This window comes from Tursiops truncatus, chromosome 18 (assembly GCF_011762595.2).
Source record: "Tursiops truncatus isolate mTurTru1 chromosome 18, mTurTru1.mat.Y, whole genome shotgun sequence".
Lineage (NCBI taxonomy): Eukaryota > Metazoa > Chordata > Mammalia > Artiodactyla > Delphinidae > Tursiops > Tursiops truncatus.
Genome location: NC_047051.1, coordinates 66,248,366 through 66,271,360, shown reverse-complemented (window position 1 = coordinate 66,271,360; position 22,995 = coordinate 66,248,366). Strand labels below are relative to the sequence as shown.

General features: G+C 51.6%; 1 protein-coding gene across 4 annotated transcripts in view; it reads right to left on the bottom strand.

The window, feature by feature from the left end:
* Positions 1 to 22,995, bottom strand: part of FARP1 (FERM, ARH/RhoGEF and pleckstrin domain protein 1) — a 288,803-nt gene that overhangs the window by 3,017 nt on the left and 262,791 nt on the right. For all 4 annotated transcript variants that reach the window (XM_073795368.1, XM_073795366.1, XM_033843754.2 and 1 more), the window contains 9 exons: positions 20,169 to 20,250; positions 14,364 to 14,601; positions 11,505 to 11,635; positions 6,624 to 6,692; positions 6,281 to 6,370; positions 5,552 to 5,634; positions 5,351 to 5,463; positions 4,789 to 4,952; positions 24 to 131 (listed from right to left, as the gene is read on the bottom strand). In XM_073795368.1, coding sequence (XP_073651469.1) covers positions 24 to 131; positions 4,789 to 4,952; positions 5,351 to 5,463; positions 5,552 to 5,634; positions 6,281 to 6,370; positions 6,624 to 6,692; positions 11,505 to 11,635; positions 14,364 to 14,601; positions 20,169 to 20,250 — 1,078 coding nt within the window. The remainder of the gene's footprint in view (positions 1 to 23; positions 132 to 4,788; positions 4,953 to 5,350; positions 5,464 to 5,551; positions 5,635 to 6,280; positions 6,371 to 6,623; positions 6,693 to 11,504; positions 11,636 to 14,363; positions 14,602 to 20,168; positions 20,251 to 22,995) is intronic.

The following is a 22,995-nucleotide window of genomic DNA, read 5'->3' as shown; positions in this document are numbered from 1 at the left end:
CAGCCGCCCCACTGGGCACATACCTGGTGCGACTTGTAGAAGAAGAGGCAGAAGTTGGTGAAGACTACCCACAGCTTCTGCCACCCGTTGCTGTTTTTGAATTTCCTCAGCAGGTTCCCAGACAGCTGATTCTACAAGACAAGTCAGCCTGTAAGGAGCCCGGTGGAAAGGCCAACTCAGTGTCACAGCCCGGTGGGGCCTGCCGGCAGGGCCATGCTTCTGTGAGCAGGCTTCCTGGGGGTGACTTAAGAAAGTGGCCTTTCGCTCTGGGAGGGGGACTGCGTGAGCCTGGGTTAATTTTCCTGTCACCTGGTATGGGCTGAATTCTGTCCCCCAAATGTATCTTGAAATCCTAACTCCCTCCCCCCCCCATCGCAGAATGTGACCTTATTTGGAAATAGGGTCATCGGAGGTAGAATTGAGGAGATCGTCCTGGAGTAGCGGCCCGTATCCACTACGGCTGACAGACAGACACGGGGCAGCCCCTGTGACCACAGGCAGGCGCAAGTGCTGCGTCTACAAGCCCAAGAACACCGAGGCTGGTCAGCAACCCACAGCAGCCGGCAGAGGCCAGGCGGCCGCCTCCCACACAGGTTTAGAGGGACGTTGATTTCTGGACCTGTGACCTCCGGGATGGTGAGACAGACCTGCCCAGCGGGTGGTGCTTGTTAGGGCATCCGTGGGAAAGACTCCATCACCCTCAACTCTAAGCCCGCAGGAGCCCAGCCCCAGCCAGCAGCTCCTGACTGCCACCTGGTGGCCCTGGCCGCAACGCTGGATTTCAGCGCGGAGCCTCCAGGCCCCACCCTGCGCTGGTGGGAACAGGCGTTCCGGGCGTCCTGGTTTAACTCCGGAGCTCCATGGTCTCCTGAGGCCAGCACAGAGCATCACCGTGAAATCACAGGCAGCCAAGGGGGGCCGCCAAGATCAGAGCCTGTGCATCCTTCCTTGCCTTCTCTCCAAAGCCCCTGTGTCACCTCTCAGAGGACCCTAAGAAGCCTCATCTGTGTCCCTGACAAGACAGCAGCTCAGTGCCAGGAAGCCTTGACGAAGAGAGAAATGGATGGTGAATATAATCACTGCCACTACATCGTTCACTTCAAAGGGGTGAACCGGGCAAACGCACCACAATAAAATATACATATACACACACCTGCGTCTACCTCATTCCATCTCTCTGGGGCTTTTCCAGTAACCTGTGTTTAATCCAAGAGACATTCTTAAGTAAGGCGCCTGTGAGAAGAGGTTAAATGGCTCTGGCTGCGAGTCGCTTGCAGTCTGATGGGGGAGATGGCGTGTTAGGCCGAGAGAACACAGGAAGCAGAGCTGCCCCTGTGGCCATCACTCCTGGCTGCCACTTACCCACTGGCGAAAGGCACAAGAAAAGGCGAACGGTGGGTTCCAGCAGGTGATGGTGGCAACCAGCCAGAGCGGGGAGTTGATGCTTGTGCAACAGCACACACGACATGCAAGTCTCACTCTGGAGGAAGGAGAGTAGCGCACTTTCCTTTCCTTATTTTTATACTGAAATCAAATTCCTCCAGACAGAGCCCCCAAAAAACCTTTCTCTTAGATGCGTTTACCTTTGGAACGATAGCCAGTCCAGCCCACAGTGTGGTTTACACACTTCACTATGAACCAGGTTCCAGGCCAGTGTTCTTCCCAAGGCAGGGTCATGAGAACACTCTTACCTTCTGCCAGCAGCCTTGAATCCTCCTGGAACATGCCAGGGTATTCGTTCTGAGTAAGTCCTTCTAGCTTTGCCAGCTTAGCAGATGAGATGCTTCTTAGTAATTGTATCTACGGGTCTCTCCTTGCTCCCCGTTGCCCCCGTGCCCTCCAAAGTTGCCAACCCCACCAAAGCCCTCGCTCCCTTGGCTTCGCTCCCATATACACGTCAAGTCTCCTACTCAGGTCACGTGGCCCCTAAGCTGCTCTCAAGAGCCTGAGCCTTTTGTCTACGCAAATGACCTTTGGGTCTGTCTCCAACCCGGACCAGTCCGTGTGTGCTGCCTTTACGGGAGAGGTCAGCATTCCCAATCTGGCACCGGCTGAGGCCCATTCCCTGCCTTTCCCAGACTGGAGGAAGGCCTCTTTGCTCCCAGCTGCTCCATCCCTGTTGTGGATTGATTCGTGTCCCCCCCCAAGAAGATATTCATGCCCAAAGGCCCAGTACCTGTGAAGATGACTGTAATAGGGTCGTTGCAGATACAATCAAGATAAGGTCCTACTGGAGTACCGTGGGTCCTAACCCCAATGCCTGGTGTCCTCATAGGAAGAGGACTTTTTAACAGATACACAGGGAGACCCCCCCCCCCAAGTGAGACAGAGGCGGAGACTGGAGTGATGTGTCCACAAGCCAAGAGAACACCGAGGGTGGCTGGCAACCACCAGAAGCCAGGAGAGAGACCTGGACCAGGACCTCCAGAAGGAGCCGACCCCGCTGACACCTTGATCGTGGACTTATGGCCTCCAGCACTGTGAGAGGACACATTTCTGTTGTTAAGCAGCTTCAGATGTGTTGTGGCAGCCACAGGAAATGAGGGTCCCCACCCCTAGTTACGTTCCCCCCATCCCCCTGGTCCCCACCTGTGTGCAGACGGCCGAGTGACACCCTCCTCTCTCCCCAGCCCCCACCGCCTCCCAACTCCAGTCCTACAACACAACTTTGATGGTTTCACCTCTGAATCCTCAGCTGGCCCTATGGCCTACGCGAGGCTTCACAGTGCCCCCAGACTTTCTACGGAGGCCAGCCCCCAGACTTTCTACGGAGGCCAGCTAAATTTCACGCTGCCCCCAAACAAACACCCCCCTCACTCACTTCTACCTGCACGAGCCCTAGAAGAGAGAATCTGGTGCTGGGGACGGTAAGGAAGCAGCACGTCAAGAAGGAAGGAGCCACTCCCTCGTCCCCCTTCCCCCAACTCCGGTCATCCAGGGGCATGTGGCACCCACAGGAGCCCACCAGACTGAAGCCACACGCCCTGGGGAAGGGGGATCGGGCAAGGAAGGGACATTTACAGAGTGACAGACGCGCCAGTTCCACGAGCATCCAAGCTGCGTCACTGCCGCCTTAAAACCACACTGGCTCAGGGCTCGCTCGCGTGGGCTACAACGTTCAGCAAACCTTTCCTCAAAGGGCCAAATACCATTTTAGGCTTTTTGGGCCAAGGGGCAAAATCAAAGACAGTTGTAGTAACCACTCAAAAACGGAAAACCCTGTTCTTCGTTGACGGGCTGTAACCAAGCAGGGGGCGGGCAGGGTTTGGTCTGAGGCTGCAGCGTGCTGACCACTCGGTGTGCTGACACACGCGCGTGTGCGCACACACAGCACCAGTGCAGGCTGTCACCCTGAAAAGCTGGGCTCGAGGAGCTGTGTCTGGGCCGCATTCTTGAATGGCCTGCCTGCCTCCAGGGGTTAAGGAGGAAGGTTCATGCCTACCAAGTTCCCACACCTCCACAGCCCTGACTACACATCGCAAAGGTGAGTATAAAGCGAAGCAAAGAGGACTTCTCCCGCACGGCCCCGCCCTTCCCCTGGCCTCGCCTGGACAGAGAGATGTCATCAGGTATTTTTTGCCTCCAGATGGCCACTGCCCCCTCCTTGCTGGAAAGATCCCTGTCCCCTGGAAGAAATCTCCGGTTGGCAAGCTTCGCCAACAGGTGCAGTGGAAATGTGATGGGAAGGATGAACACAGTGAGCCCCTCGGGAAGAGAAAGCCCCCTCCCCCGCCGTGGGGCGGATGCAGGAGACGGAAGGCCACGCACAGTCGGGGAGCTCCACGTGCTGGGACAGCCCCGAGAATAAGGATGTCTTGACGGGGAAGCATGGGTTTTAGAACATTAGCTGTAGCAGGGAAACTCGACAAACGCAGTTCCGTGGAACTGTGAAGCTCAGTTCCAGAAAACAATCTCAGAGAACCCCTATGGACTACCCATCAAGAAATGTTCGGCTCATTTGAGCCAACACACTGTTGGTTCCGAAAGCAAACGCACCGCTGTCCGTGGCTCACAATCTCCTAGGTGACGTTTTCGGGCCAGGCACACTTAGGAATTCAGAATTTGTCAGATTTTAGAAAGATAATCCAGTGCCTGTCCTCTATGACACCCCAGGCAGTGGGGTCTGGGGTTGTAGCCCAGAATCAAACACAGCGACACTGTAGTATAAAACAGGGCGCGCTCGCAAAACCGATGAACAGCCTCCTGACCGGTCGGGTCAGCTTCTGCTGTCAGTGGGGCGTGAAGAGAACGCCACGGTGTTAGAGCTTTCTGGGCTTCGCATTATCTGAAAGGTTAGGGATTACGGACCTGGACTGGAGGACGCTTAGGGAATGAGGTTTGGAGAGTTCTAGAAGGTTCACGGTCGCAATACGGGGAGAGCCCCCATCCCCAAAGCCAGATCTTTGGGACGCTCCGAGAGCCGGCTTCTTGCAGGTTCTTCCATGAAATACACCTACCCGCTGTGGCCCTGGCTGGCAGCAGCTTTCCAACCATACCGCCTCCCCGCACCCGATTCCGGGGGCTGCTCCAGGGCACAGCAAGAACGGCGCCTGCGCGGCCCATCCGGACCTCTCGGCGCGGACACACGAATAAAGGCACACACAGTCCCCGCCCTGTGGCTAACTCAGCGAGAGGAGAGGGCACGGTCCAGAGAACAAAAGAAAACCATCACTTGCACAGGCGGCCTGGGAACGGACAGACGCCAAGGCCGGTGCACCTGCCGGCCCACAGAGCGCGCATGCTCAGAAGGCCGGTGCCCGTGGCCTGAGCCCCCGCCGCCTGCCCTACCTCCACGGCCACGCTGAAGTCCACCATGGAGACGCTGGTGTTGCGGTGCCAGCACACGTGCACCATGGTGTTGCCGCGGTGCGGGGCCTGGCGCTCCAACGAGGTGCGCGAGGCGCTGAGGTCGTCCTCCGACTCCTGGTCGCCCGCTGCCTCCTCCGGGGACTCTGCGGGGGCAGCAAGAGGCGGCGCTTTCCTCTCTGCTCGCCAGGAGGGCCCCTGTCCCAACCCCGCCCAGGAGCCGAATGGGATGGGAAGGCTGGGGGTCCCGGGCACCCACCGAGCAGGAAGTCACACTGGCAGCGAGGGCTTGGCCAGGGGCGGCCCACCAATCCCTCTGCCAGGGAGCCTCTAACAGTTTTCTCCCCGCCCCTTGCCCCCCAGAGGCTGACAAGCGGCAGTGCTGGCCCAGAAAAGATGCGATTTCTCCACTCGCTCATTCTCTTTTAAGGGGTTTTGTTTTTTTTAACTTTTATAAAAAGTTCCTTGATTTTTAGCTTAAAACACAAACGTAGACGGTGGCTATGGGGCGCATCGGTAAGGCAATTTTCAGTGCAACACTTACTGCTGTCAGGAGGGCTGCTGGCCAGGAACTCGGGGGCGGGGCCGCTGCTTTTCTCGGCCAAGTCAATGGCCATCTGTATGTCCTCCACCCACTTTTCCATCTCGGACCGAGAACTGGAGGAGGACAGATGGACGTCAGGTATTTCCAGGCCATGGTGGGAAGAAGGGGTACCGAGGTCAAAGGTCAGGCTTCCCGCGTTACCTGGCAGCCACGACGATGGACTGGCGCTGGCCCCGCAGGGTGAGGCAGTGGGGCACGCCCCACTCGTCCTCACTTTCCTCCATCTGTGGGGCGAGTGTTCATAAGTTACTGCCGAGCGGGGGTTGGGATACTCAGTGCATTTTCAAACGTTCACCGAACTGACTATAGCTCGGCGGAACCAAGTCCAAAAAAGTCCCCATCGGGAGGGTGAAAGCAAGGTCAAAATGCATTATCCTTTTTCGTCAGAGCCATAAACCTCTCTCTACCCGCCCACTGAGGAGAGTGTGGGGATATGCCACACTGGTGCACACTGGCGCCCTGTCTGCCTCTGCCCACCAAGGATCACAGAATATAGACACCCGTCCACCGGACATCTCGGGAGAAAGGCTGCTTCCTGGTCTTCACTCCACGTGGACGGTGAGGATGGGCTCTCAGGGCCCCGGGGCCAGGCACCGGGCAGTGAAAGGCAAGTTCACACCACGTAGGCACGGCAGCTTGCCTCTGCGCTTGATTCCGGAAGGAACATAGCCGTGCATCCCAGGTTCAGGACAGGGAGTGAGGTCCCGGGGCCCCTCTAGGGGAGCCCTAACTAGGGCCAGGTTTTTCACAGCGCCTGTGATGCTCTCACTTCCTTATCAAGCCCCTCCCCCGTCACTGGCTCCTGCACCCCGCAGGCAGCCCAGAAGCAGAGGTCCCGGTCCCCATCCCGTGCCCACGGCGCATACTTACGGTCATGCCGTAGAGCGGGAGCTGCCCGTGAACTTTAAACTGATTCGAGGCCGTCAGCCCCCTGCTCGTGTAGAGCAAGACGTCGTTGAACTAGAAGAACAAGGACAAGCGCGGCTGAGACGAATGGGCTCCGTTTGAAACCAACAAGTACAGAAACTACGTTTTCAGAGTCCGACAGGACAATTCGTGGATCTCAACACCTCCAGTCTGAGCAGCTCTGGCTGCTCCTCCTGTCTCCCAGGTACCCCCTCTGGGGCGGCCGAGGCCCAGCGCCGTGACCCTTGCTGGTTCCACGGGCTCACAAGTCACCGATCACCTTGAACGAACAGCTCTCACCACTTACCAGGAAGAACATGCGCTGCTGGAGCCCCTTCCCAGAGAGCTTGCTGAGGCTGCCCAGGCGGATGAATTCCTGCAGAGAAAACACACCCACGAGCTGGCTCGGAGCCTGCAAAGCCGCGTCAGCGCAGACTCAACGCGATGTGAGATGCTTCCGCCCATCGTGGTCCCTTTCACGCTAAAAACCGTACCCGTCATAGCTCCTATTTACTGAACGCCGTGCTGTGCCGCCTCTAAGCTCCTTTCCTTCTGAGCAACCTGCAAGGCAGGGGCTAGCTTTGGCTCCTCCACCAGAGAAGCAGCTGGCGGTCGGAGCTCCGCTGGCCCGTGCGGTGCGCTGGTTCACACCCGGACCTATAACTCTACACTGAACCCCCAGGCCCTCAGGGCTTCCGGCTGTGAGCAGGGGACAAGGCCCCTGGATGGATACAAAGTGGCAGCCGGGGACCGGGAAAGACAGATACGCCATAGGAGAGAGCTGTGCATAGAGGAATCTTCTCCACGACTTAAAATCTGGTTCTCAAAAACTAGTAACTGTGTTCTAGGATGAAAGAGCCAGAAAGGAGCTCTCCCTCCCGACTATAAACTTCTGAGGGCACAGACGATTCAGGGCCACTTCAGAAACCCTCCACAAAACTATCATTTAAAAAACTGTGGTAAAATACATATAAAACTTGCCCTGCATGACCTTTAGTGCATCCATCAATACCATCTAGGTCCAGAACTTTCCACCACCCAAACCATTAAGCAGTCAGTCCCCATTTCTCACTCCCCGTTGCCGCCTCCCCAGCACGTGGCAACCACCAATCTGTTTTCTGTCTCTCTGGATCTGCCTATTTCATATAAGTCCAACATGTAATATGTAGCTTTTTGTGTCTGGCCTATTTCACTTAGCACAATGTTTTCAAGGTTTGTCCATGCTGTGGCACGTGTCAGAAATTCGTTCCTCTCTGGGGCTGAATATTCCACTGCAGGGATGGGGCACACTTTGTTTACCCACTTAGGCTGTTGATGGGTATTTGAGTTGCTTCCCCTTCTGGCTACTCTGAACAGTGCTGCTGTGGACATGCATGTTCAAGTTTTTGTTTGAACACCTATTTTCAGTTCTTCTGGGTATAGAGCCAGGAGTGGAATTGCTGGGTCATGAGGAAATTCTATGGTTCACTTATTAAGGAACCGCCAAACTATGTGTCCACAGAGCTGCTTTTAAAACACAGCTGCAAGTTCTTTGACATTCTTCCCACAGAGGCTGGTCTCTGTCCCCTTCCCTTAGATGTGGGTAGACTGGTGACCAATTTGACAAATAGAGTATGGAAGTGATGCTGTGTGACCTCTGAGACCGGGTCATGAAACTACACACAGCCTCTGCTCTGTCCGTGGGAACACTTGCTCTGGGAACCCTAAACTGCACATTAAGCAGTGAGACCATCCTGAACCCACGCTGGGGAGGCCCCTCGTGGGCTCTCAGGTGCACGGTCCCAGCTGAGCCCAGCCTCCAGCCGTCTGCCAAGTGTAAGCCTTGGCCCCTCCAGGTCAGCCCACCTGGGACCTCTGTCAATGCCCTAGAGAAAGAAGAATCACCTGGCTGAGTCCTGCCCCATTCCCAACTCACAAAACCGTGACATATACTAAAAGGTTGTCTTCAGTCACTAAGTGTTGGGGCTGTTTGTTACCTCGTTTTCCTGTGACCTCAGTAGCCAATGAGCCAAGAACAGGGGCTCAACCAGTTCATTTGCATTCTATAGACTCTGCACAGCCTGACTCTTGCTTTGGTCCTTTATGAAATGTCAATCAAAGACAACATCTGCTGGTGATTTAACTGACATATTTTGGAGATCAACGAAGTGACACATAACAAATACTTGCTGGTCCATGGGATGGATGCTATCAGACAGCAACGGTACCGTATGAAGAAACGGTGTTTGGGGACTGCTCTCATCACTGAAGGGGATCAGAGAATGAGGAGTGGTGACCCTACTGTGCTGTCACTCCTGTTCCCGGCTCGCATATCCGATGTTGTTATATGTGCGTTTTCTTAACGAACCTTAGGGATGTGGGAAGGGGAAGATGGAGCTTCTGCAGAAGGGCTATGGACTCAGATCACCGTCTCAGGGCTGGAGATGGAAAATGCCTCTTGCCCAGAATTGTTTTTTAATTTTTAAAGAAAACCATGAAATAGGAGAAAAAGAAAAGGCTCCTAATATCCTTAAGCTCAAGCTGCTTCCTACTGGAATGAAATTCACAATATCCAGGCCTCTGAGTTTTATCCAAATGAACCTCCACTATCCTCCTGGAAGAACTCTCAGGCACAGAACTCTTAGGGGCAGAAAACACACCCTGGGGGCCTGGCTCAGGTCAGAGTGTGCTGGGGGGTGGGGGCGGGGGTTGCGGGGTGGGAATCCTGCCTTCCAGGACATGACCTCATCTCAGCCTGACCCTAGCGGGAGGGCAGCAGGATTATGCCCGAAAGCTGGGTGAGGAATTAGACCGCAGGGAGCTGGAACATTAGCCGCTCACCTTGAAATCTCAATTTTTCAAATTCCACCAGTAGATAAATCTGTCAGAGCCTTCTTTCCACTCAACAGGTTATTCGATAATTTAAAATTAAAAAAAAAAAAACAAAACCAAACAAAAAACCAGGGTACTTCCCTGGTGGTCCAGTGGTTAACACTTTTCCTTCCAATGCAGGGGGTGTGGGTTCGATTCCTGGTCGGGGAGCTAAGATCCCACATGCCTCATGGCCAAAAAACCCAAAAACATAAAACAGAAGTAATATTGTAACAAATTCAATAAAGACTTAAAAAAAAAAGAATCAATTAGCCTCCGTGTGGGGAACAGCCCATCTTAGAACTCGCCCCTCTGAGGCTCTTAGATCCCTCCTTCCCATGTCAGTCAGGGCTGACTTTGAAACAGTGAGTGGCCGAGAAGCAGGCAGATGAACATAAGAATATGCAGCTAAGGTGGGTCTGCAGTGTGGAACCAGCACCCCTCAGCATCCTCAATAATAAAGACCTTCTTTTATTTAGCACGTGGTGTGAGCCTGACATGTGCTGTGTGCTTATATTAGCTGCATATGTAAGCCTGTAGATTCATCCCCAGTTTTCAGATAAGGAAACTGAGGAGCAAAATGAGTAAGGAACTTGCCCAGATCACCTGGTCAGTTGGTGGGTGAGAGCGCCCGTATCTGATGAAAAGCTTCTGGTGCCTTCTACAATGCCGTGCTGGGTACTCAATGACATTATAATAAGCATAAACTTAGTCTCTTCAGGTAAGTGTAGGTGGGGGAAGAGGAAGATAATTCGTATTTATTGTGTTGGTTTCGCACATTCAATCTCATTTGATCCGTATCACCTACGACGGAGAAGGTATGACCCCCGTGTTACAGAAGGGAAGGAACGTTCCAGTAAGTGAGCCATCCCAATTCTGGTGGAGGCAGAAACTGAACCCGGGCCGCCTACGCCAATCCACTGCTCTTTCATAGCACCGTGGAGACTATTCCTCAAAATGAGTTCCTTACAAATGCTCTGTTTGCCATGTAGCTTGATATGCTAAATATTTCATAACATCCAAAGTTAAGAGAAAATTACATTGATTCCACAAGGCTTTAAAGGCTTCTGCATGGATGGGTAAACGTGATTGTCGTGTACTGAGTCCTGGCAGAATTTTCTCACCAGCAGAGCTGAAGTAAATCCCAGCTTTAATTTCCACCCAGCATTTACCACATAACTCTTCTGACAACATTTTATAACTGGTATTCTGGTCAGCTTTGTAATTAGGATTCCCAACAGAAAGACCCAAATACCCAAAAGATGAGGGATGTTCCCTTTTCTTCTCTGAGTTACACAGATTTAAAGTTTCCAGGGAGGCTACCTGTCAGATAAAACTAGAAGCCCCTGACCCACGGGATACTTGTCTGCACATTAAGGCAGATCAAAGAGGCTAAAATTCCCTCCTGAACCTGGATGAGGTTCAAGATAGGGGACTAGTGGAAAAAATTCCCACAGAGAGATGTGGCGAGGCACAGCGACTACCTAGTATTAATTCCTGGTCAATGACTGCTTCCTAGGAAGAGAACTGGAAAAAGGCAGGCTACCCTGTATTTTTCAAATGCCCACTGGCGTGGAGAGAGTGTGTTTGGACAGCGAGGCCCTATTTTATTGTGAATGACCTACATGTCATGCACATGGGCAAGTCAAGGTTAATAGCATAAGGGAACTTGCATCCCTCCCAGAATCATGTTCTGGCTAAAATGTTATTTTAATTCCAAATTCAAATTACATTATGCAAACTGCATCTTTTTTGGGGGCGGGCACAACACATGGCATGTGGAATCTCAGTTCCCCAACCAGGGATCGAACCTGTGTCCCCTGCAGTGAAAGCACTGCAGTGAAAGCCTTAACCACTGGACCACCAGGGAAGTCCCTGTAAATTGCATCTTTAAAAAAATACTTTTCTTACATGGGAATTTATTGCCTGCTTTCATGCACTAGCGTTTTCTCTGCTTTCTATCGCCATTTTACCCAATTCTTAAAAATTTTCTTTTTATCTTCCGTTTTTATTTACCTAAATTTAAAAAAATAAAATGAGCAATCTCAAATCTGCTCAGAATATGGTGGGGGAAAAATGAACGGATCAACCAGTAAGGAGAGAAAGCAGCATATGAGGTGGAAGGATTGACTGATCTCCTTCTAACACAGAATTTTTGAATTGACACTGTAATGTTCAAGGCATTTTCCCAATTGTCCCCCAGGGGGGAAGGAAGCCACTTCAGAAGGAGGATATTTTAACTTGGGAGTGTCCATATTCAAAAGGTTCAAATGTAAGTCATTTAAATGTTGTCTTTCTGGCTTTACCTCCAAAGCATACGGAGAGCACAGCTGCTTACCCTTCCTGGAATCACAAGATTGTCAACGCCAATCAAATCTTTCTTGAGTTCATGCAGCTTCTGGAAATTCTCCATCTTGATCATCGTACCGTGAAGCTGGGCCACCATTTCCGTGATCTCTGCCAAAGCAGCTAAGGAAGGAAACGGACACAAAAGCTGCAGCATTCATGGCAGACGTGGGTCATTTTCCCCAATATCTTTAAGATCAGTTCTCCAGGGTAATATCCTCCTGTAGCTGAACTATAACGAAGCCATGCTTCTAGGGAAAACACTGCTAATTCTCAATAAGAAAAATTGAGGGATTTACTTTGTGTATAGATTGGCTTTGCTTTAGTTTCCCCAAAGCCATCTTGAAAATATCAATGCCCCCTTCAAGCTTGGTGGTGTACAGCTGTCCTTCAGTTAGAATCACTTGTTGACATAAAGGGGCAGCAGCAAGGGAATAAGAGTGCCTGGAATTCTGTCCCAGGGGCAGAGATTTCCCTCCCTTCCCTGTTACCGGGAAAGAACAGAGCAGAGAGAGCACAGAAAAGCCATAGAAAAATCTAGGGCAAAGGAGGGATCTTTCTGGCAAAGGGTCTAACTGGTAGTGCAACACTTTTGGGTAATGAACATTCCAACACACCCCGGTTCTTCCTTCTGCAGACATTTATAGTGTTTATAAAATGGTTGTAAAGAACAGCTGCAAACTAAATTTCCCAATGTGGGCACGTCTCCCCTATACCGACGGGCATCCAATATGGAAAAGGAGCTGGTGCCCTGTTAGCACGGGTTTGGGTGGCAGGTACATCCATGGTAGCTGAGCATTTTGGTCTGTTTGTCAAGGGAAAGCAACAAACATTTGTCCACTGAACTTCGATCTTCAGGACAGTAAACACCGCCTCCCCCCCACCCCCAGTGCCTCAACTGTGGCAGGAAGCATTCCTTGTTTTTGGCTGTCTCCCTGGGGATGCAAACGAAATGCTTCCTGGCTTCTTATCACAGAATGCTTCTTGTCTCAGCCATAGTGACAAACCCAGAGCTTGCTCTGTCTTTGGACATGACCAGCCGATTTAGTCCAACAAACAATTCCCGGGCACTGAATGTTTAGTGCGGTGGGCACGCAGAAGCTCTAAGAGGAAAATGGATGGCAGCCTGGCCCCAGACGCATTCCAGAACAGCTCTTGGTTCTCTGCATCCCTCACGTTCAGGAAATCTACGTTCAGATATTCCTCGATTTGCCCAGTCTTTCTACAATGATGCCACCTTACGTTTTCAGCTAGGGAACAGACATTTTTGCCATTTAATTGTGAAGAACAGACTTTTCTCAATGGAGACTGTTTAGCATAATAGTAAAATGCAAAACTAGGCAAGTTGCCCTGAGAATAGCACGTGCAAAACCAGAGACATCCCTCTCCCTCGCCCTCACGGGTAAGAGATCTACGCAGGTCTGAGTCCTGGGAGCTGGGAAGGGCCCTAGGTCATCTCACGCAGGCACAGCCAAGCGGGACTGCCAATACGGCAGGACAAGGCAGATGGGGGCGGAGGGTCACTCAGCCTTGAGGGTGAGGCACAGATTAAGCCTTAAAAGAGGACTGTGCCAGGGAAAGGACCAGGAGGTGGTGGCAAGGAGTCCCAGCAGAAGGAACAGAATATACTAAGGCACAAGGCAGGGGGCAGCATGGTCTGTTTCAAAGACTGCTGCCAACTAAAGCAAGCCAAAACTGCGCCTTGAGCCATTTCTGTTGCCCTTCCGTGAGCTGCCAACGTCTTAACTACTCTGACACATCTTTTCTTTGGTTGTCTTTCTAAAAACTAAGATTAAGTTTATAATACTTTAGGCAAGAGACACTGGTCTTGACATACTAATGGGTGTGCGAATTCATGTTATCTGTCAAAAGCCACCTGCGGAGGGTGCATTCTGTGCATGGACTGGCTGCAGAGTGCAGGGGACCCAGCAACAGGCCTCAGGGCCTGGCCCCCAAGGGGCTGCAGGTCCAAGCCAGGGAGCGTGGACACTAACAGACCACATGCAACGCGAGGCAGAGGACACAGGTTCAGAAAGACGATGCGTGGCCCAGTGGGAAAAGCATGGTCTGGAATGCCAGCTCTGCTCTCTTGCCAGCTGAGTGACACTCACAAGTCCTTCACCCCCTCTGAGCCTCAGTATTCTTATCTATAAAACGGGATAACAACAGTTCTCTCATGGGGTTGTTAAAGGATTAAAGGTGTTAGCGTAAGAAAGATACCTGGCAGAGTACCTGGCCCAGGTGCTGAGCGAGGAACAGTGAGTAATATCATCATGAGCCAGTAGGGAGGGTAGGATGGTCGAGAACATGGGTTCTGGGTTTAGGCTACATGTCCTTTACTTTCCAGCTGTGTGACTCTGGGCAGGTTCCTTAACTTCTCTGGTCTCAGTAGCCCCCATATGTAAAATGAGCTCACCACTGTCTCATAGGCTTCTCGTTAAGACTGAGAGCTAACACAGGTGAAATGCTTATTGGGGTGACCTTAAAGAGGCCCCACAGCAATGAGGAACAGTATCTATTACCAGCCGTTTTCTGTGGCCCATCCAAGGGGAGGTGATGAGTTTCCACCATGGAGGTAGAGGAAAGCTTCCCGTAAGGGGCTGACTCTAAGTGGAGCTTCTCCAGGGTTCTGTGCACTAAACCAGGCAGGATGGAAGGAGAAAATGCATGCAAGAGGGGATGGAAAAGAGAAGCCATGGTGATCACTACCGCCTTCTTTACGTGAAAGACCAAAAGGGGACAGAAAGTATTTGACCAGGTCCTAAAAAGCGCATCTGCCCCTCTTGGGACACAGTATCTGCCCCTCTTGGGACACAGTATCCCCGAGACACCCCGCCCCCCAAGCACTCACCTCGGCAGTCCCTGAAGTCGGTGTGGCTGGGCGGGTGGTGCTTGCACAGCCGCTCCAGGACCTGCTTGTAGTGCATAAGCCGGTGCAGCGGGCGCAGGAGGAAGGTGTTGAGCGACAGGTAGCACACCTTCTGCAGCTCGAAGTCTCGGCACAAGCTCTCCAGCCGCCGGGAGCCCCGGATGCCAGTCTCCAGCGCCTCCAGAGCCTCGCTGTGCTTCCACAGATGCGCCGCCAGTTGCTGGTGGGCGAGACACGGGAGCGGGTGGGGCAGGGAGCCGGGGAGACAAAAGGGGGGAGGGGGGAGGGGCGGAGTCCTGCTCAGCCACATGGTCCACCCATTTTAACACTCAAAAGAAATCACCTTCGCTTTCATTACTTCATTCCATTTACTTAATTTCACGTTTTTAATATTTCACTATTTACCTTCTCACGATGGACTAAAACGCTCTATTAAAGCATTGCGCAGTTTAAAATACGCAGGGATTATAAAATATTTGAGATGTATATATAATATTAGAGGTATACATGTCCTTTTAAAAGAAGACCGGCAAAACGGAGGGGAAATAGAACAATGGGAGCTCCTCCAGGGGGCTTGGGGTTTTCTCCTAAACATCAAAAAACGACAAATAGGCCAGGGCCACTGAATAAACGTCATATAGTTAAAACTACATATTTCTGTTTAACTCCCCAATTTGCTCATGTAATAATTGAGCATATCCTGCTCTGCTGGATTCCGGGGAGCGGATGGGAATGAGACGCAGTCCTTCTCTACTGGGGTCTGACCGAGATCCTTTGCCTGAGCGAACTTTTGTCAGCCTCCTGAAGCTTCTCCCAGGCCAGCCTGTGCCCTTCCTTGTACAATCCCGTTTTGGTGAGAACCCGGCTAAGTCAGTTCAACCAGGACCCTCCACCCTGGATACCTGGTCACCCTTGACATTGGGGTCTGCATCCCCCGCCGTCCCCAGGTGATGTCTGAGCACCCCACTTGTCTTCAGCAAAGAATCCTGTTAAGTCGGTCCAGCCAGAGTCCCCCCCTCACGACCGTGATGTTTCGTCACAGAAATTTCCCATCCTCTGAGCCCCGCCCTGCTCCTTGGCTGTAGATCCCCACTTGCCCTCGGTGCACTTGGAGCTGAGGCCAATCCCTCTCTCCCACTGTAAAATCCCACTGCAGTGTCCCCATACCTACGGCAACGGCCCTGAATAAAGTCTGCTCTACCGTCGTTAACAAGTGCTGTTGAATATCACTCTCCTTGAACAGGTGGTGGTGGAGACAGACGCGGGGCAAGAAGCTTGACAGAGCGTTCAGGGGGAATTAACTCCCCACGCAGCTGTCGTCCTCACGTCTTGCCCCATCAGTATTTCCCAGAGGTGGGCTCACTACCCGTGTGCTGCTAACTCCCACATCTGGATTCCCCATCCCGGCACCTCCATGCCCACGCTCCGCAAAGAGCGGGAAACGCAGTGAGTCCAGACACCAACCCAATACCCCCTGCGGCAACTGAGGCTGCCCCGTGATCCTCTAACCCCAGGATGGGTGCCGTCACCAACCGCCTGCCCAGGACAGAAAACCCGGATAAGATTCCAGATCCCCTCATTTTCTGAAGCCTTCACCAAGTCCCGCCAACTCTACCTCCTAAAAACAGCAAGCCTGTTCCTGGCTTCACCCCATGGTCACTGCCCTTGTGTTGGCCACTGCAACGGTGTCTCCATCGGGGTCTCTGTCTCCACTCCTGACACCTGACTTTCGAGTGCCACCAAAAGGAACTTACACCAATGCAAATGGGCACATCGTCTCTTGCTTGGAATGCGACAAGAACGTCCACCCTCTCAGGACAAACTCCAGAGTTGTCGTTAGGGCACACGGGGCCCTTAGCATGTAACCCCTTCTGCCTCTCCATCATGGCCTCTTGCTACTCGCTCTGGACACCCATTGAACAACCTGCCCTTGAATGTGCCGGGCCCTGGCACCCAGAACCTTGGCACAGGGCGCTCTGCTCCTAAGACGCGCCCCCCTCAGCCCCCCCGACCTCCGTCCTTCAGGGTCAGCTCTGGGGCCTTCCCTGCTCTCCCTTTCCTCCTGGGCTTATTGTCCATCTTAGCCTTTATCACGTGGTCTCCCTGCTGACTTTATTTTGTGACTTTAAAAAAACATATATAGATTCATAGGAAGTTGCAAAGACAAGTACAGGGGGCGGGGTCCTACGTACCCTTCAGCCGGCTTCCCCTAACGCTCACATCTTGCCTAACTACAGCACAATATCCCAACCAGGACGTTGACACTGGGACAAACCAGAGTTTATTTGAATTCTGCCAGTTATACCCGCCCTCACTTGTGTGTGTGCATGTGCACATGTAAATATGTGGCATGGGTGTGTGTGCGTGTAGCTCTATGCAGTGTTTTCACACGTGCAGTCCCTTATTTGAGAGAGTGCGTCTGTCCTGTCACTACATCCTTGGGGCCTGATATACACCACAGGTGCTCCACAGATGTCTGCTGCCTGCATGCATTAATGAGCAAACGAACCAATGCATGCACCCTGCTCAGAAAGGGGTCTTGCAAGGCCCCGAGTGCCTGGAGAGGTGGATTCAAGGTCATTGGAGCACAGAGTAGAATGTGAAGGGCGGGATCATCTAGGGAAGGCTTCCTCGGTCAGGTTTAGAGCTTGGACTGTATTCTCTAAACCACAGAGAGACCAGGCGGGTTTGAAGCCTAGTCGGTCTACGATATCAATGGTGGTTGGGGAGGACGGGTGGACGAGAGGCAGCCGGTGAGTCAGCTGGGAAGGAGAACTGAGAGGCGATGGGAGGGAAGCGGGAGGGTGAAGGAGGAGAGGGGGCAGGCGGTAGAAGCTCAGGAAGACAGGGCCCGGGAGGGTCGCAGCCTGAGCGGCAGGGGAAGGGTCCAGGTAAAAGGCGAGGGCCTCCTTGGCCTGCATGGACTGTGAAATGCCTTTGGGCATCTGGGCAGATGTTTCCAGTTGAAAGTTCACAGCCCGGGCTAGAGATCATCATCTGGATAGCCTCTGACTTTTAGGCAGGGCTTGGAGCCCCTGGCCGGCTCCCTCGGTCCCGTGCGGAGGGTCTGGGGACAGCTGCAGGGTGATGTCAGCATCCCTGCTGAGCCCCTGAACATGTGCAGGTAAACGCACAGGTGGGGGGATGAGCGGGAAAGACACTGCAAGTTGTAGCTCACCCGAAGCATTTTGGACAAAAGTGCCAACCTGGGCTTCTACATGTCCAGAACCTTCTGCTGTTCCCCTCCACCCTTCATAAAAATTCTTTAAAACCGACAATAACAACCACAATAAAAAAACAACCCAATTTCTCCAAAAGGCTGCCAGCGGCTCTCCGAGCCTCTCCATCTATTTCTATTCTGCCTGCAGAGTTCATGCTATAAATGCTGGTGGCATCGGCACAATGATTAAAACGCTAGCACAGCCGAGGGTTAGCCGACTACGTGCAAAAATGCCAGCTCATTAGATTGACGGGGAAAGAACTGCTCTGGGTGGAAATCAGGTCTATTTTTAGGAGGGCTTAGGTGCTAGTGACCAGAGAGGAGGACGGATGTCTACCGTAGGGCACCCTTCCGCCAGAGGGACACGAGGGGAGGTGGCAAACAGGAGAACTCTGGGGCTGTCCCAAGGGGGCGGGGACCGAGCTGGCAGGTGTCTGCCACTGCCCCGAGGTCCATGGAGGAGCCCAAGCCTCAGCTGAGAGCCCCCATCCCAGGCAGGCAGAAGGCAGCACCATGAGAAAAGGTAAAAACCAATCTGGGCCAAGAAAAAAAGTGCAGAACGTGGGGAGAGCTTCCTATGAGGAGAGTCAGGAAGTACAACAGTAACAGAAACGTGTTATAGAAGAGAGAAAAAAGGCTATTTTTATCAAGTGAGAAAAGCCAGTCTGAAAAGGCTACACTGGGTGAGTCCAACTATATAACATTCTGGAAAAGACTATGGAGACGGTAAAAGATGAGTGGTCTGCAGGGGCTGGGGGAGGGAAGGGATGACGGGTGGAGCACGGAGGGTTTTTAGGGCAGTGACACTGTCCTGTGTGATGCTGTCACGGTGGGTTAGTGACGTTACGCCCTTAGCGAAACCCATGGAATGTAAGACACGAAGAGTGAACCCGAGTGTAAACTATGGATCTAGTTAATAATAATATATCAATACTGGCTCATCGGTTGTAACAACTACCCCACACCAGGGCAAGATGTTAATACTAGGGGACAGAGAGAGAGAGAGAGAGAGAGAGAGAGAGAGAGAGAGAGAGAGAGAGAGAGAGAGAGGGAGAGAGAGAGAGAGAGAGAGAGAGAGAGAGAGAGAGAGAGAGAGAGAGAGAGAGAGAGAGAGAGAGAGAGAGAGAGAGTGTGTGTGTGTGTGTGTGTGTGTGTGTGTGTGTGTGTGGCGAGAATATGGAACCTCCGTGTGGGTTTTCTGCTCAATATTTCTGTAAACCTAAAATTGCTCTAAAAAATAAAATAATAATAAACACCATGGAAAGTGAAAAGATGTCTGTTACTGTTCCATCTGAGTTTTGTATATCCACCTTACTTAGGGCATTAAAAATACTAGTGTCATGGAACACCTCAGATGACTCTTCGCTTTTTTTCATATAGGATTCTGCAGTCCTGCTGGCTTCCGTGGCCTCTCTCTGATACAGCCCAAAGCGGGGAGTGTTGCTTTTTGAACACCAGGAAAACGCGAGCAATAGGCTCCAGGTCTGTTAAATAATATCTTGAACTTGTTAAGAGCAAGAGGAAATCCCTCGAGTAGTTTCAGATCCTCTCTTTTCTGCATCCCCTTGCCCCGTTCCTCTGCCTCCACTGTCCTATCTCAGGAGACACGATTCTAAGAGGAACAAGTCGAACACGAACAACTTAGATTCTTAGGAGTTAATTCAAACCTCAACAATAACTTTTATTCTGTGAGTGCCTTAGACGTTATAGGTGCTCAGCTAGTATGCATGGCCTGTGGGTGGACACACAGACGGATGGCTGGATGGGCTGCACGGTGGCAGTACAAGCAACCCGCCCTCTTTGGGGGGTTACAAGTTTGCTCTTAGTCATTAGTTAAGGTTATTAGGAAGGCTCTGTGGGTGGTTGAGATATAGAAAGATTGCTTTAAAATGCAAATATAGATGTATTTGTATTCAAAAGATAAATTATGTGAATTAAAACATTCCATATTAAAGGAATGATTCATGGATTAAAATGAAAAGGCAAAAATGAAAATTTCAGATGTAAGAGGTGGGGCAGATTTCAAACACGAGGCAGAATATTGGTTCACCGTGTACTGACTTCTCTGGGGAGACGTTTGCTCTTTTGGATCATTGTAGATACTGCTGGATGGTTAAAAATATATTCACCTTATAAACCAACTGAAAGCCACAGAATTGACTGGAATTCCGACACAGCTCCGAATCCAATATCTTTGTCACACCGCAAGAAGTCAAAACAACTGACTAAAAGTGAAATGCTCAGTCAACCAATGTTTTGTCTACATAATTTTTAAAAACAAGTTTCGAATGACTTAGTCACAGAAAATACCTGGTGTTTTGGTTACGACACAGAGCTCTGGAAGAGGAAAAGAACTGAAAGTGCTTCCCCCAAAGTGGCTGGATCTTTCTTTATGCTTCCAAATAAAACTACCTAGAGGAGACGGAAGAGTTTCCCCCGGGGCTGTGCTCCATGCAGACTCGAATCAGGCCACGTGCTCACGGGCCAGGATCACAAACAAGGCCTCTGGCAGCCTCAGCGTTACTCTCCCTGGGGAACTCTCTCTCCCAAATCCCCGAGCAGCTCACCTTCATGCCCTGAATGTTCTTCAGCAACACATCTCCAATTCTTTGGTAATCTCCTCTGATGTGAGCATTCGAGCGGCCTTCCCTGCGAGCAAAGCATTGGAAACCACAGTGTTAGCAGTGAAAACATGACCGGAAAGTGTGCCAGCCCCAGATGACAAAGTATCAACATTTATGTCTTGCTTTCCAATCACCTATTTGTACCTCTCCCTTCTGTGTGTGTCACAGAACGTGAGTGCCAGAAGGAGACTCTGAAATTACCCCAGTCATTCTGCAAAGAATTCCACCTGTGCTTTGAAAGAGATACGGAAGAGCCATTTTCTGTTCATTTTAATTTGGTCTCATTTTACATTCCTTTTCCCATCCCCACTTGGGTGATTTTCTCAGCATTAGAAGAGCGTGGAGATGACTTGCAGTAACAAGCTCATGACACTGATTCTTCCTTACAGATTGTGACTAACAGACACTTGAAAGAAGCAAGACTTAGCCTCAACACCAAGGTTTCGGCTCTCAAGAGCCCTTAGTCTGATACAGACAAAGGGCTGTGTGAAAAGCCCTTGGGAAGAGAAAAATGTAATTGAGGAAGTGCAGGAGACCCATGCACGGAGGTAGGTATGGGGAGAATGACCCAGAAGAGGGCAAGATGGGAGTCCCAGGTTCAGAGACAGGTCAGGGGTCCCCTAGATACCCTGGGTGGTGGATGACAAAGGTGTGGGCACTTTTTTTGTTGTTTTTTTTTTTACCTTTACTGGAGTATAACTGCTTTACAGTGTTGTGTTAGTTTCTATTTGTTACTGTACAACAAGGTGAATCAGCCATATGTATACATGTATCCCCATAACCCCTCCCTCTTGGGTCTCCCTCCCTCCCTCCCTATCCCACCCCTCCAGGCGGTCACAAAGCGCTGAGCTGATCTCCCTGTGCTATGCAGCTGCTTCCCACTAGCTATCTGTTTTACATTTGGTAGTGTATATATGTCCGTGCCACTCTCTCACTTCATCCCAACTTCCCCTTCACCCCCTTGTGTCCCCGAGTCCATTCTCTACATCTGTGTCTTTATTCCTGCCACTAGGTTCATCAGTACCGTTTTTTTAGATTCCAGAAATGTGCGTTAGGATACGTTATTTTTCTCTTTCTGACTTACTTCACTCTGAATGACAGACTCTAGGTCCATCCCCCTCACTACAAGTAACTCAATTTCGTTCCTTTTTATGGCTGAGTAATATTCCGTTGTATATATGTGCCACGCTTCCTTTATCCATTCATCTGTTGATGGGCATTTATGTTGCTTCCATGTCCTGGCTATTGTAAATAGTGCTGCAATGAACATTGTGGTACATGTATCATTTTGAATTATGGTTTTCTCAGGGTATGTGGATAGGGGCACTTTTAACAGAGCATTTGGGTATATATTTGTATCTCTCTGGCTCCAGGCTGTATCTGATGTTGATAATCCAGGGGCTTGAACGGCAGTGAGAAAAATAATAATAATAATGGTAGCTGGTGATTACTGAGTACTGGTTACAGTGCTGAGTGCATTACATCACTGAAGCCTCGTGGCAGCACTGTGACCAGGTACCACCATCACCCCCATTAAACAGCTAAATACTGAGGCACAAAGAAAGGAAGCAACGTGTCTAATGTCAGTGGTCACGAGGCGGGAGCTTGCACCTGAGCCCAGGAGCCCAGCCCATACAACCTCTAACCGCAATAGCCGTGCACATCTGCCAGTTTACCCGCTGAATTTCCCAGAGAAAATTAAAACATGATTTTCGGGCTTCCCTAGTGGCGCAGTGGTTGAGAGTCCGCCTGCCGATGCAGGGGACACGGGTTCGTGCCCCGGTCCGGGAAGATCCCATGTGCCGCGGAGTGGCTGGACCCGTGAGCTATGGCCGCTGAGCCTGCGCGTCCGGAGCCTGTGCTCCGCAGTGGGAGAGGCCGCAACAGTGAGAGGCCCGCGTACCGCAAACAAACAAAAAAAACAACATGATTTTCAACGACAAACCTGGCTGATATCTTCAAACCAACTGTTCAGGAGAGCCAGAGCCAACTCAAAGGCAAAGGAAGAATCAGACTGAAAAAAGGTAAAAATCTGGGCACGGAAGTGAAAGGTACTCGGAGCGGAATAAAACACCTGCAGCCCGAGTGCGGAGGGTGATGATCTACACCCAGAGACGCCACCGCCCTACGCCTCCAGCACCGGGAGCAGCGACCCCCTCTCGGCATCTGGAGCTTCCCGGAACTGCCAGCTCAACCTCTGATGCAGCAGGGCTCTCAGGATGGGGAGAGGAAGGCAGGGAGGAAGGCACTTAAAGCAGCAGCCCGGGGGGTAGAATAGTCAGGGCCCATCGGAACAGGGGGGCTGGCTCCTCCCCTAGCTCCCAGCTCCACCCCCAACCAGACAGTGACAACACCATATATTCCACTGGTTCTAACTGAGCATACGCTGTGAATTACATCACAGGGGAGACGGGCACCCAGACCCATTAGGGAATTAAAGTTTCTCTAAAATAAAAGGAACAGACTTCCCTGGTGGTGCAGTGGTTAAGAATCCGCCTGCCGATGCAGGGGACACGGGTTCGAGCCCTGGTCCAGGAAGATCCCACATGCCGCGGAGCAACTAAGTCCGCGCGCCACACTACTGAGCCTGCGCTCTAGACCCCGCGAGCCACAACTATTGAGCCAATGTGCCACAACTACTGAAGCCCATGTGCCTACAGCCCGTGCTCCGCAACAAGAGAAGCCACGGCAATGAGAAGCCCGCACACGGCAACGAAGAGTAGCCCCCGCTCGCCGCAACTAGAGAAAGCCCGCGTGCAGCAACGAAGAC